Here is a 14,487-nt window from a genome sequence, read left to right as displayed (position 1 = left end):
CTCCCATCATACTGTAAACCGTATTACGAAGCTGTCATTGCTTTACGTATGGTGACATTGGGTATCAATGGACAGCTTACTGTCTGTGTTATTCGGTTAAGAAAAATGATGGTATTGAGTAAATGGAAGGGATTGGATTATGTCGCTGTATGGGTTTAAAAACGGAGGGATTCTGTTAATGGGGACGATTTGATTAAGTAGACCGGTGGCATATGGTCTGTGCTGCACTCATAACTTAGTAAGCCAAGAGCACACGGTTCGGATCACGACGGATGCTGCGTCACTGGAGAAACTTGATGGAGGAGCGGTGAGAAACGGAGCGAGAAACTGAGGTCCTGCTGGGACGAGGCAGGGGGAAGATATTCTCAGCTCTAGTTCTTTGGGTGTGTCTGCCGGTGAAGAGGAACACGTAGGAAGCGTCTCCGTTAGGAAACGCAACACTCACGTAGATCTGTCGTTTGCCTTTTCCTGTCTCCAGCAGACCTGTTTCCTGCCGACGGGTCCCGCTGTTTGAGAGCGAACCCTAGCGCGAGTGGGTGAGAGGTTCCCACAGAGGAGAAGAGAAAGCAGCTAGAGAAAGTGTCTGTGGGTGCGACGTAATTAGACACATGCTGTACTACAACCATACGCAGAACATGACAGAGCCGTGACAGTCTTGACAGCCGTGTTAACAGCTTAGAATAGCATTCATATGGTCTCACTGACTGAAACATTCAGTCACGACTGCTACAAATGAATTCAAGACATCAGCTGTGGCCTCCCTGTTCTGCACTTCCAAATTATTAAAACTAAAAGTGCCACTGTCTCATGAACCACTAACAGATAATTCAGCAGCCACAGACTAATTTATATTTCACAAAACTTGCCAGCCAAAATACATACACAAAATCCTATATACATAAGAAATTAATCAGACTTGTATATACAACATAAATGTAATAATATAACTACCATTCAAAAGATTCAAAAGTATGGGGTAAGTACATTTTTTTAAAGAAATTATTACTTTTATTCAGCAAGGATGCATTAATTAAATTTTAAAGTAAAGACATTTATAATGTTACAAAAGATTTCTGTTCCAAATAACAGCTGCTTTATTCGAAATTTCTATTAATTAAAGAATCCTAAAAAATGTATCATGGTTTCCGTTATTAAGCAGCACAACCGCTTACAAAATTGATGATAAAAATAATTTTTCTTGAGCACCAAATCAATTTAGAATGATTTCTGAAGGATCACGTGACACTAAAGACCGGAGTAATGCCTCCTGAAAATTCAGGTTTGCCATCACAGGAATAACTTACATTTTAAAACATGTTTCATAACTTAGTAAGCCAAGAGCACACGGTTCGGATCACGACGGATGCTGCGTCACTGGAGAAACTTGATGGAGGAGCGGTGAGAAACGGAGCGAGAAACTGAGGTCCTGCTGGGACGAGGCAGGGGGAAGATATTCTCAGCTCTAGTTCTTTGGGTGTGTCTGCCGGTGAAGAGGAACACGTAGGAAGCGTCTCCGTTAGGAAACGCAACACTCACGTAGATCTGTCGTTTGCCTTTTCCTGTCTCCAGCAGACCTGTTTCCTGCCGACGGGTCCCGCTGTTTGAGAGCGAACCCTAGCGCGAGTGGGTGAGAGGTTCCCACAGAGGAGAAGAGAAAGCAGCTAGAGAAAGTGTCTGTGGGTGCGACGTAATTAGACACATGCTGTACTACAACCATACGCAGAACATGACAGAGCCGTGACAGTCTTGACAGCCGTGTTAACAGCTTAGAATAGCATTCATATGGTCTCACTGACTGAAACATTCAGTCACGACTGCTACAAATGAATTCAAGACATCAGCTGTGGCCTCCCTGTTCTGCACTTCCAAATTATTAAAACTAAAAGTGCCACTGTCTCATGAACCACTAACAGATAATTCAGCAGCCACAGACTAATTTATATTTCACAAAACTTGCCAGCCAAAATACATACACAAAATCCTATATACATAAGAAATTAATCAGACTTGTATATACAACATAAATGTAATAATATAACTACCATTCAAAAGATTCAAAAGTATGGGGTAAGTACATTTTTTTAAAGAAATTATTACTTTTATTCAGCAAGGATGCATTAATTAAATTTTAAAGTAAAGACATTTATAATGTTACAAAAGATTTCTGTTCCAAATAACAGCTGCTTTATTCGAAATTTCTATTAATTAAAGAATCCTAAAAAATGTATCATGGTTTCCGTTATTAAGCAGCACAACCGCTTACAAAATTGATGATAAAAATAATTTTTCTTGAGCACCAAATCAATTTAGAATGATTTCTGAAGGATCACGTGACACTAAAGACCGGAGTAATGCCTCCTGAAAATTCAGGTTTGCCATCACAGGAATAACTTACATTTTAAAACATGTTTAAACAGAAAATGGTTATTTTAAAGTGTAATAATATTTCACTCCAATTAGGCGAGTAATTTATGGGCTAATTTTCATTTTTGGTTGAACTAACCCTTTAAGTTAATTCTGCATCCAGTTTGTCCCCTCAATTAAAATCCAATTTTCTATTTCAGCTACAACATATTCATTATACTGAACTGATGTCTAAATGAATAATAAAATACAATATGAACACAAATAAAAATGGGGCATCTCAAAGGACATTTGTGCCTGGAAACATCAGTTCATCCAAGAGTTCTGGGACAATCGAATGTGTGTACGGCCAATATCTCCACTCTCCGAGAGCACAGCTATTCCCTGCTCTCACCTTGCAAATTAACACAGGACAGTAACTGACGAGCCCGGTGAGAACACTGTCCCAAATTGCACACACACACGCCTCATTTTAATTACACACACGATCAGTCATTTTCTCCACATGGTGTGCTTGTTATTATCTGTGCTGAGAATTCCTCTGTAGGACAGCATTGGCACCTTTCAAAAGAAACCCAGAACAGGATCCGCAGCCCCACAGAGAGAGCCACTGTCCGGCTGCTGAACAGCTCTCGTATCCTCACACACAACTCGGTGGGATACGCACAGAGGAGTCCGCTCACTCAAACCACAAACCGCAGGGTCTCCACGGGTGCTTTTGTCAGGACACGTCTGTCAAACCCTGTGAGAAATCACTTAGCCGATTTACAGTTTCAGTCACGCTGCTTAAAGGAATAGTTCACCCTATATGAAATTTGCTGAAAATTTACTCACCCTCAGAACATCAAAGATGTAGATGAGTTTCTTACTTTCTTACAAAATTGATGATAAAAATAATTTTTCTTGAGCACCAAATCAATTTAGAATGATTTCTGAAGGATCACGTGACACTAAAGACCGGAGTAATGCCTCCTGAAAATTCAGGTTTGCCATCACAGGAATAACTTACATTTTAAAACATGTTTAAACAGAAAATGGTTATTTTAAAGTGTAATAATATTTCACAATATTACTGTTCTTACTGTATTTTTGATTAAATAAATGCAGCCTTGGTGAGACAGATAAAAAAAATCGACAGTAGAGTACATCTGCACAAAACAGAAGTTAAAACTTAGATGCCATTTCATGAATATGACGATGAAATATTTACATCTAAAATATTTGATCTAAAAAATCTAAAATATATATTTTTAAAAAAGTACAAATATACAAAAAGTTTTGAAGCTGGAATTTGAAAGCTGCGGCTTTTTCTTCATTTCAGGTCACTGAAATGAAGAACCTGGTTTTAGACTTAAAAGTCTAAGAGTCTTGAGAGGTCTTGGTTTTGAATTGTCCGGTATTAGTCAAGATCTGGATCTTGGGGGTTTGTTACTGGTCTGGGTCTGACTGAGACTAGTCTTGACTACGACTCGTAGATGCCTCATGTCTAGAATAAGCTGCAAAGTGGACCAGCTTTTAAGCCGATAGTCCGGCTACAACTGGGCAACCATTCCAACCAGCGAGAGCAGAGCTTGAGCAGCACCACTGTGCGTCTTAATAGCCCTCTCAGAGCCGCCCAACATGTGGTCACCATCCTGAACCTGAGATGAGCCTCTAATGCCACCCTGTCACCAAGACAACAAATCCTCTCCGCTGTTGACTTCAGATGCTCTTTGTGTGTCACAAAGAGATCGGTAAAGGAAAAACAGTTCTTCTTTTTTCCCTTCTCTCTTTTTTGCACCATGTATTCACCCATATAACCCGGGCCTTGCATCCACTGTAATTGAATTTTTGATGGGTGGTGTTTTTTTATGACGGCTTGTTAAAAAGGAGAAAGTCCTTTTAAGAGAGTGCGTGCCGGGTTCTCGCGCCCTCTCTAGCATCAGATGCTAGAAGAGGAGAGGAGGATAAAAAAGAGCCTTTTGTGCATTACCAGAAACTCATTTTCCCAGTGGATGAAAGGCAGTAGGGGGGAAAAATACTCCTGGCCTCTTCCCCCCCTCCTTCTGAGCTTTTCATTGTCACCGCGCTGAACTCCTGGGCTCTGGAAGGAAAGAGAGAAATTGCCACTGAAGAGACGGCAAAAGTGAGCTTGTTAGCACATTAGGAGTGAAGGGCTCGTGGTGGGCTCCAGGAACAGTCCCTGGTGGTGTGTTAATTCAGCACTCCGAACATGCTGGTGCTGATAGCTTTCAAATTGATCACTCCTGCTACCCTCGATTTCATTCCCTCCCCCTCTCGAAGCCGGCGGCAGCGCTGGAGAACAGAAGCACGCCTCTGGAAAGGAGGAGAAGCTTTTCACAATGTCAAAGTAATGTCAGCCACCTTGACCCTGACAATTCCTCTATGACAACATGATGTCTGGCGAACACTTTTAGGTAGACGACAATGACCTCTGAGAGACATCAGAACCGCTGGCATAACAAAACAATGACGATGGTGAAAATTTAAAGAATTAGCTCCCTTTTAATTCATGATTGTGAATTTGAATTGAATTGGCCACACTCCACAGGAAGTTGGAATTGGAATATGAATGGGAATGACAGAAGAGGAATTTACTGACTGTAATTCAAAGAATTAACACAGATAATTCTGGGAAATGAAGTTTCATTCCACCCTGGACCACAAAAATGTGATGAAATGTCAATAACATTTTAAAAAATTTGGGGTCAGTAGGATTTTTTCTTTTTCTCGCAGTTTGACAGATTTACAGATTTCTATTTCAAAATAAATGGAAAAACAAATTCTATTTATCAAAGAATCTTGAAAAAAAAACAACATTACTGTTTTCACAGAAATACACTACCAGTCAGAAGTTTTTGAACAGTAAGATTTTTAATGTTTTTAAAAGAATTCTCTTCTGCTTACCAAGCCCACATTTATTTGATCCAAAATACAACAGGAATAGTTCACCCTATATGAAATTTGCTGAAAATTTACTCACCCTCAGAACATCAAAGATGTAGATGAGTTTCTTACTTTATCAGAACAGATTTGGAGAAATTAAGCATTACATCACTTGCTCACCGATGTGAATGGGTGCCGTCAGAATGAAAGTCCAAATACCTGATAAAAAACCTGACAATAATCTACAAGAGTCTATCAATTAGCCTCTTGTGAAGCAAAAAGCTACATGTTTGTAAGGAACGAATCCATTTAAGGCACTTTAACTTTAAACCATTACTTCTAGTCAGTCCATAATTCATAATAACACTTCCTCCAGTTCCTCCCTGTTGTCTTCTCACATAAAAATCCACCAAAATATTTGTTTATAACGGTTTTAGACTGTTGTTTTCAATTGTAAACTGTGCTTGATGTGGATATTTCTTTTCTGATTCAGATAAGACGACTTCCAATGAAGAATGCAATGTTATTAATAGAGGACTTGTATTTTATTGCAGATTACTTGCAGATTATTCGTTTTTATCATCTCATTTTCATCTCAAGTGATGTAATGCTAAATTTCTCAAGAACCTGTTCCAATGAAGAAACAAACTCATCTACATCTTGGAAGGCCTGAGAAAGAGTAATTTTTCAGCAAATTGTCATTTTTATGTGAACTATTCCTTTAAATGGAGTGTTTCCAAGTCTACACTTCAAACTAACTTTTGCTGTTAAGATCTGCCATCGATTAAGAAATCTAATCAGATCTACCCATTTATACACACTGAAAAATTCTGCAGCAAATATTAAAATGTTGATTAAACCAACTTAGAAAATAAACCTTAAAAATGAAGATATGAGCAGCCAAAATCCGCCAATACAAATTCATCCGCACCAACGCTGGAGAGGCAGAGAGAAAGAGAACGAGATCAGAAAAGTGTCAGAGAAAAACATCACACAAATAATCAAATTTGAGGAGTTTTACAGAGTATAATTACAGAAATCTATGTGTGCCCTGAAGTGCAGGCTAATCAGTTTATTTTTCCATCTGATGCCTGCTGATATCGTGGCCCTAACAGTGATTTTATTAGCGAGGCACGTTGCTGCGGCTGGCTGCCATATCCCCGTCATTACGGCCAATGTCTCCGCGTGGCACAAGCAGATGAGAGGAGAGATAGCCCAGGCTAATGCACCGTTGCCTGGGGCTCCGAGACACTGATCTGGGCCCGGGCTCCAGCATCACAGCCTCTCCTATTAATCTCCGCAGAAACCAAATTGAAGGGCTCGTGAAATACAGCCCTGAGAGCGGCCGGCCCGATTTATCGCCCTGCGTCCTGTCCCCGCGCCCCAGGGGGAAAGTGATGTGCGTGCTGCCGTTGCAAATGCAACATTTATTTAACATTCACGACGTGCAAGTCAGCGCTAATGCTATCAGAGAGGGCTGCGTGTACGCCGAGCTACACGTACGTGGCGGGCCTGATTAGTAGGAATGAGTGAAGGTGGGCTTGCCATCTGCCTCCTGTGCATGTCTTTTTTAAACAGTAACCTTATTTTGTGGTTTTACTGAGAGTGGAGATTTTTCACCACGGCTTTCAAATGCCATGGCTATTAATTCTTTAAATCACATTTAGTTTCGCAGAAACAGTCGAGGTCTGAATTCGCACAAGGAGTGTTTATCTTCTAACATGTTTCAGCAGGTTCTGATGTGCCGCTGGACAAACTTGTAACATTTAAATAAAATAATACATTATTATCCAATTCTGTGGATTATCTTCACAGCTCTACCAGTCAAAACAATATCAGATGATATGAGATATTTTTATTACTTTTTTCTTTTTATTTGGGCCCTTATTCATGTAGAATTAGGCAATTCTAGACACTTCTAGAATATTCCACCCTCCCTAAAAATTTGACTGATTATGTTATTTCTCTTTATGCTTACTACGAACAAAGGCTGCAGGAATGTTCTGGGGGTAGTTCATTCTGGAATCACCCCTTACAAGTCATTAAAAAGGTAAAGTAAAACTTTCATAAAACTAATAAAAATTCATAGAACTAATTAGGAAATACATGCAAAAAGCTGTTTTTTAAGTCAAACTTTCAAACACAGACAGACAGACAGACAGATATGCTTTATATTTGAATATATTTTAAAATGTAATTTATTCCTGTGATTTCAAAGCTGAATTTTTAGCATAATTTCTCCAGTCTTCAGTGTCACATGACCCTTAAGAAATCATTGCAGACAGATAGATAGATAGAACGACAGAATGACAATAGAATAAATGAAAGACAGACAGACAATATATAGACGATAGACAGAAAGACATACAGATAAGACAGAAAGACAGGAGACAGAACAACAGATATAATGGTAGAACAAATGACAGAACGACAGATAAAATGAGATAGAATGACAGACAGACAGAATGATAGACGTACAAAAATAGACAAATAGATAGACAGAATCATAGACAGAACAACAGAATGTTAGAACGACAGACAGAACAATAGAACAATAGATAGATTCAGAAGTCATTAAAAAAGTAAAGTAAAAGTTTCATAAAACTAATAAAAATTCATAGAACTAATTTGGAAATACATGCAAAAAGCTGTTTTTGAGACAAACTTTCAAAGATAGACAGACAGACAGACAGATAGACAGACAGAGACAGGCATGCGTCTCTGCTACACTAACCATAAACTTCATGAGAGAAGCCTGCAGCGCATCCTAAACACTTCGTAAGAGTCAGACCCACATTCCCCATCGCCATGCACCCCCAGGGCGCTTGTTTACCAATCTATCCCGAGCCGGAGGGGGCTACACAACAACATTTTATTTTCTGTTAACACATCCTGCACCTCACTCATTCACACACGTTTGACTGACTGGAAAGTCTGGGGATGAAGCTGTCGGTGCTAACAGGTCAAAACAGGAGAGAAGTTAGGAGGAGTGGCTGGCTCAGTGATTGATTGACATATTAATGCCACTGATGTGAACTGTGCTGGAATAAAACAACAGCGACGGGTAATAATGACTAATGCACAAAATAAAGACATAGACAGACAGAAAGAGATTGAAAATGGCAAAAGCAATTAAGCACTGACCCCACCATTACCCAAAACCCCCCCTTAATCTGTTCAACCCTCATTTTCGCACTGATGGGACAATTAGTGAATAGTGCAACCTTCCATCCCCCTTCACACACACACACACACCAGCAGACCACGTTGTTACTGGGACACAATTTGTAACATTATAAATGTCTTTATCATCATTTTTGATCAATTTAATGCAGCCTTGCTAAATAAAAGTATTAATTTCTAAAATTTCTTTCCCAAATTCTGATCTTTGGATCTTTCCATTCATCAAAGAATCCTGAAAAAATTGTACTCAACTGCTTTAAATTTTGATAATAATAATAATAATAAATGTTGAACAGCAAATCAGCATAATAGAATGATTTCTGAAGGATCAGGTGACACTGAAGACTGGAGTAACGATGCTGAAAATGTAGCTTTGATCACAGGAATAAATCACATGTAAAAATATATTCAAATAGAAAGCTGTTATTTTAAATAGTAAAAATATTTCACAATATTACTGCTTTTGCTGTATTTTGGATCAAATAAATGCAGGCTTGGTGAGCAGAAGAGAATTCTTTAAAAAACATTAAAAATCTCGCTGTTCAAAACTTTAGACTGGTAGTGTATATTAAGCAGCAAAACTATTTTCAACATTAATAATATAAGAGATGTTTCTTGAGCTACAAATCAGCATATTAGAATTATTTCTGAAGGATCATGTTACATTGAGGTTGGAGTAATGATGCTGAAAATTCAGCATTGCCATCACAGAAAAATTTAAATTGCATTTCAAAATATATTAAAATATAAATGAGTAACAATATTGTTTTTACTGTAATTTCCAAAAATAAAAATGCAGCCTTGTTAAGCATAAGAGACTTCAAAAACATTACAAAAAAATCTTACTGACCCCAAACTTTTCAACATTCAAAGTTTGTAAATCTGTTTTTCTATTTAAAAGTTAGTTACATGAACTTGAATTTCAATTCATTGTAATTCCACTTTCTTTACATTCAAATTGTCCCAATCGACCACTGACAGATGGAAAATGGCCGTGACTCTTAGACTTACGTGTTTTTTTTTTCCTCGCAGAGTCCAAGCCAACAACACCCAATCTCCCGCCGGCCAACTCGCAGCCGCGAGCCAGGCGGATCAGATAATGTGGGTTTCTCTCGCCGTGCAATCAGGGCTTGAAGGACCAGATCTAGATCCACTTCATTCCAGGATGCGTTACAAGAAGACTAGCAGCTGTAGCGATCCAGTAGTCTGGGGGTGAGACAGGTCAACTAGCTCTAATCGAAGTGGGGTGTTTAAAACGCACACACACTTCCACATATGGCAGCCCAGAACATTTTATCACTCAGACCCAACATGGTGCCCTCAGAGACTAAGGCTGCTTGGAAGGCCCCGAGCTCGGGCTCTTTTTCCACACATGGCCCTTTGGATTACTCCTGTGCTATCTGTGGTTTAACCCTGTTATTTTTTCTGCCCAGCATTCATAACACTGACCCACGCCAGCTACCTGCAGTTTTTTCCCCCTTTCCCTCCAACAGATATTAAGACCAAAGAGGCGCCTTTCTCTCCATTCCAGGCCCTAATTTCACAGTCATGTCGAATGAGGGATCAGTGCGCGGGGAGGCAGATGGACGCAGCCCGGGGCCAAGAAAAGGAACTGGAACTTAGAGTCAGGCACAAGAGAGGTTGAGGCGTGTTGGCTTACAGAATGAGAAAAGAGAAGAGATGAAGAGGGAAAAAAAAGTGAGAACAGCAAATTAAAAAGTTTATAAAGTTTCAGGGCAAAAATTAGGGAAAAAAGATGTTTTGACAATGCTTGAAAAAGGCATACTGCAGACTTTTTATAAAAGGAAAATGCTGGTCTGCCTTTCTTAAATCTAGATACATTTACCTCACAACACATGTCTCTGCTGAGCTAAAGAGGGGCTACTGTGATCATGCGTCAAGCTGGTGCATCATTTGAACATTTCTTAATGAGGACCTCTTCAGCAAGAACAGCACCTGACATTTGCATCCAGACCAAATCTAATTTTGTTTTTCTGTGGAACTAAAGGTGGTAAACTGAGGCTCGGCGTGCAACGCAATTCAGGTGGAAGAAAATGAGTATGATTATACGGACGGAAAAAGACTTGAAAGCCAATGTATTCTTTCCAAGTGTACTTATTTTAACTACTTCCACTTCTTTCAAATTACACAAATCAACAGAGACAGTGTGACTGCAACCAGTGCAGTCCAATTCATCCAATCATTGACTCTTATGATTCAGTTCTTTAAGTGAATACAGAATGACCATTGTAGCCTAAATCCCAAAACAAAATATTCTATTGATCCGGTTCTTTTAGTGACTTAAATAACATACATTGTATTATACGACCAGTGTAAAGTGAATCCCCAAATGAATGACTCTTATGTGTTGGTTCTTTTAGTGAACCAAAAACATACATGTAGCCTAAATTCAAAACGATAGACTCTTATGAGTCGGTTCTTCTAATGAAACGTACAGCATGAACAATATAGCATATTTAATGAACAAATGACTCTTAGGAGCTGGTTTTATTAGTGATTCAAAAACACAGTGTAACCAGCATAGCCTGAATCCTGAAATGAACCACTCTTATAAGACGGTTCTTTTAGTGAATCAAAAACATACAGAACTGGCAAAGCAGCACAATTCATGAGCAAATAACGCATATGAACCGGTTCATTTGTTGAATCAAAAAAAACAAAAAAAAAACAAAAAAACAGCACAATTAGTTAATCTTTTTTTTTTAACTAAATCAAAAAAAAGTGTGACCAATGTAACTCGATTCCCAACAGAAACTAAATAATAATGTAATTTATGTGTGTTACTGCATTAGCAGTAGAAAACCTTTCATAAGTAAGCAATTCTAAGAAAAAATTAATTACTACAATATACTCAAATGAATCAGAATTTAACCAAAGTGAATCAAATTTGAGAGCTTGTGAATTGGAATTGAATCAATTTTGGAAAACTATCGATACCCAACCCTAAAATTCTAGATATCTCATAATTTATGACCTTACGATGAGGGTGAGTGGAACGAATTTGATGATGGCTCATGACTAGTTCCTTATGGGGACTGAACCAGCAACTTTACCAGTTCTGCACTTTAACTACTACACCACACCTCCCGTTAGTGATTGATTCAGAGATACGAGGATGTTAGAGGGACAATTAGGCTACATCACTTTCTCTCTCTCGGCAATGACTGCATGTGGCGGCACCATCAACAGGTAAGCAGGAGATACTGTGACTTCCTTCCTTACATCCCTGGGGTCCTCTCAGTCTCACGGCCCGTTTTCATTGTAGGAGAGCAGCTCGTCTGGCACATAGATCTTCTAATCACTACTAGCCTGCCATCCATCCCTCACAGTCATCAATTATTGAAACAACAGAATGAAAAGAAGGTGCGAGGGCACTCAAAGAAAGAGAAAAAAGAGGGAGGGATAGTTTCAAAATAAATGGAATCAGACTGAAAGAAAAACAGACCGAGTGAGAAAAGAGAAAGACGGAGAGAGAGAAAAGGTTTGGAGAGACATCCGTCGATAATGACAGATTACTGTAATTCAGGCTGTCAGGAGCATCGACCTGTGCGGCTCACGCCAATCAATAGCTCAGTCCACTATCGAGCTCCGTGCAGGCACACAGATGGGCGAGATTGCTGCGAGCGAAAGACTCAAGCTGAGCCAAACAATCTCTCTGGCTTGGAGGACATGGCAGATGAGAATCGCTTTCCCCCCCTTTTCTCTCTCTTTTTCTCCCCTCCTCTCCGACTTCGCTTTGTTTTCTGGAAGTAGCATCTCTTTGAGATGAAAAGAGCGCTCTTAAAGAAAGGTTAAAAGGTCTTTGGTGCCAACGAGACAAGAGAGGCTGGATTTGGACTTGGAAATGTTCGGATACTGAACATTATCTAAAGCATACAGTGTCTGTAATTAGTTAGCAATAACTGTTTTTGGACAAAACAAAGCAGACTGTCAAAGTAAAAGAAACTAGATTTTTTAAAGTGGCACTTGACCATGCAAAAATTATGATGGGTGGTCGGTTGCTAACAAGTTAAAATCCAGGCTGCTTGTCTCATTCTGACCAAAGGCCTTCTTTCTTAAAAATAGCTTTTTTCTTATCAAAATGATGATCCTTTAAGAGTCAAAAGAGCCAACCATCAATAATATCCTGGTCTATAGATATGGCTCAGGTTCATCCTTCAATGTAAAACTACGGGATTTTTCCCACTCGCCAGTCCAATCACTTAAAGCAATAGCTAAAGTTTAATACTAAAGGTCCAAATCACTAACCCTAAAACATACTACTAACACTAAAACACACTAACAACCTCGGTAAGCACCACTAATTATTAGAGCTGTCAATTCATTAGATTTAGAAATTGCAATTAATCTCATAATATAATGCAGTGTTAAAAAGGATCAGAATTAGATGAGAAATTAAATCAAAATAGGAACCACAGATTCCCAAAACAATAATACGTAATAAACATTATTGTTCAAAAGTTTGGGGTCAGTAAAATGTTTTTTTTTTTTTAAATACGTTTGTTCAGCAAGGATGCATTAACATACAGTAAAGAAATGTATATTGTTCTATTTTAAATATATATAGAATAGAAAACAGTTATTTTAATTTGCAATAATATTTCACAATATTACTGTTTTTTTCATTGTATTTCTGATCAAACTGTTGTCTTTATGTGCAGAAAAGTTTCACATAGGTTTCATTTATAAAAACTGATTTCAGTTAACTTTTTCCACATTAAAGTCGACAGCCCTAATATTACGTAAAGGTAAACAAGCCAAAACTACTACTATTCAAGCTTATTTTGAGAGACAATGCATGTTGTGTTACTTATGTATAATAATAACTTGTAATAATAACTTGTATGTATAACAAAAAAGAGGTTGAAAAAGCCTAAAAAAAAGATTAAGTACAACAGCAAAGGTTTAGATCGTGTGACAGAGAAAAAGAGACGAGAAGCATTTCAAAAGCAAATGGCTGTGCATCACGGTTAGCAGGCATTGAGGAGTGATCAGAATGATTCCATCATCCGCCTGACTGGGTGAGCAGAGAGCGGTGCTCTACATGTGCAGAGCTGAGAAATAAGACATCAATAATTATCGAGCGGCTCTACCTGCTCCCATCAGATTCAACCTGACCGCTCACAAGTCAATCCGTACATACGTGAGCCAGGTCTGTATGGCAGGAGGAGAGAGCAGAAAACCAACCAAGCAGGCTGTAACAATGATAATAGGCTTCTGCCACCTTAAACATGACAAAAGCTCACATGTGCAATCGTTAAAGTCTGGAAAAGGATACAAATTTTGGTAAAGAGGGATGAGGGATTTCAGAGCTCTGCTGCCGTTGATGGCCGTGGCTCGCACCACTGTGGGTAAGATATTTCCATCCACTATGGCTCCATCAAACAAGGGACCAAAGAACGGCACCTGTGGAAAGTGAGATGACATGATATATGAACACTTAATGGCCTGTGAAAAGCAAAATGTGAGCAGCTCCAAGCAGGAACAAAACACACATTTCAATCAGTATTAAGGCCTATTCACACTCCCATAAGTCCACATTTTCAGCATGAAAAATGTGCATGACAAGACTATAAAATAAAACAATGAATCTCTATAAACTCCTTCACACTGAGTCTGAAATATTGTATTGTGATGGTTCGTTTTTTTATTCTGATCCATTTTATTTTATACAGTACTTTTTTTAAAAGTTTGGGGCCTTTAAGATATTTTTAATGTTTTATTGAAGTCTCTTATGATGATCAATGCTGCATTTATTTAATCAAAAACACATAAAAATATTGTGAAATATTAGTACAATTTAAAATAACTGTTTTCTACTGGAATATATTCTGAAATGTAATATATTCCCGTGATCAAAGCTGAATTTTCAGCATTATTACTCCAGTCATAACTTCAGAAATCATTCTAATATGCTGATTTGATGCTCAAGAAACATTTCTTTTTATTCAGTGTTGAAATCATTGCTGCATAATATTTTTGTGGAAACCATGATACATTTTCAGGATTCTTTGATGAACAGAAAGTCTAAAA

General features: G+C 38.5%; 1 protein-coding gene across 1 annotated transcript in view; it reads right to left on the bottom strand.

Annotated features, from left to right (window-relative positions):
- LOC107729238 (ral GTPase-activating protein subunit alpha-1-like) overlaps window positions 1–14,487 on the bottom strand; it is a 68,763-nt gene that overhangs the window by 4,142 nt on the left and 50,134 nt on the right. Inside the window, exon 37 of the mRNA XM_016539669.1 lies at window positions 13,733–13,860. Coding sequence (XP_016395155.1) covers window positions 13,733–13,860 — 128 coding nt within the window. The remainder of the gene's footprint in view (window positions 1–13,732; window positions 13,861–14,487) is intronic.

Source organism: Sinocyclocheilus rhinocerous, unplaced genomic scaffold (genome assembly GCF_001515625.1).
Source record: "Sinocyclocheilus rhinocerous isolate Xijiao unplaced genomic scaffold, SAMN03320098_v1.1 scaffold1268, whole genome shotgun sequence".
NCBI lineage: Eukaryota > Metazoa > Chordata > Actinopteri > Cypriniformes > Cyprinidae > Sinocyclocheilus > Sinocyclocheilus rhinocerous.
Note: the sequence above shows the minus strand (reverse complement) of the source record. Positions and strands in the feature narration are given on the sequence as shown.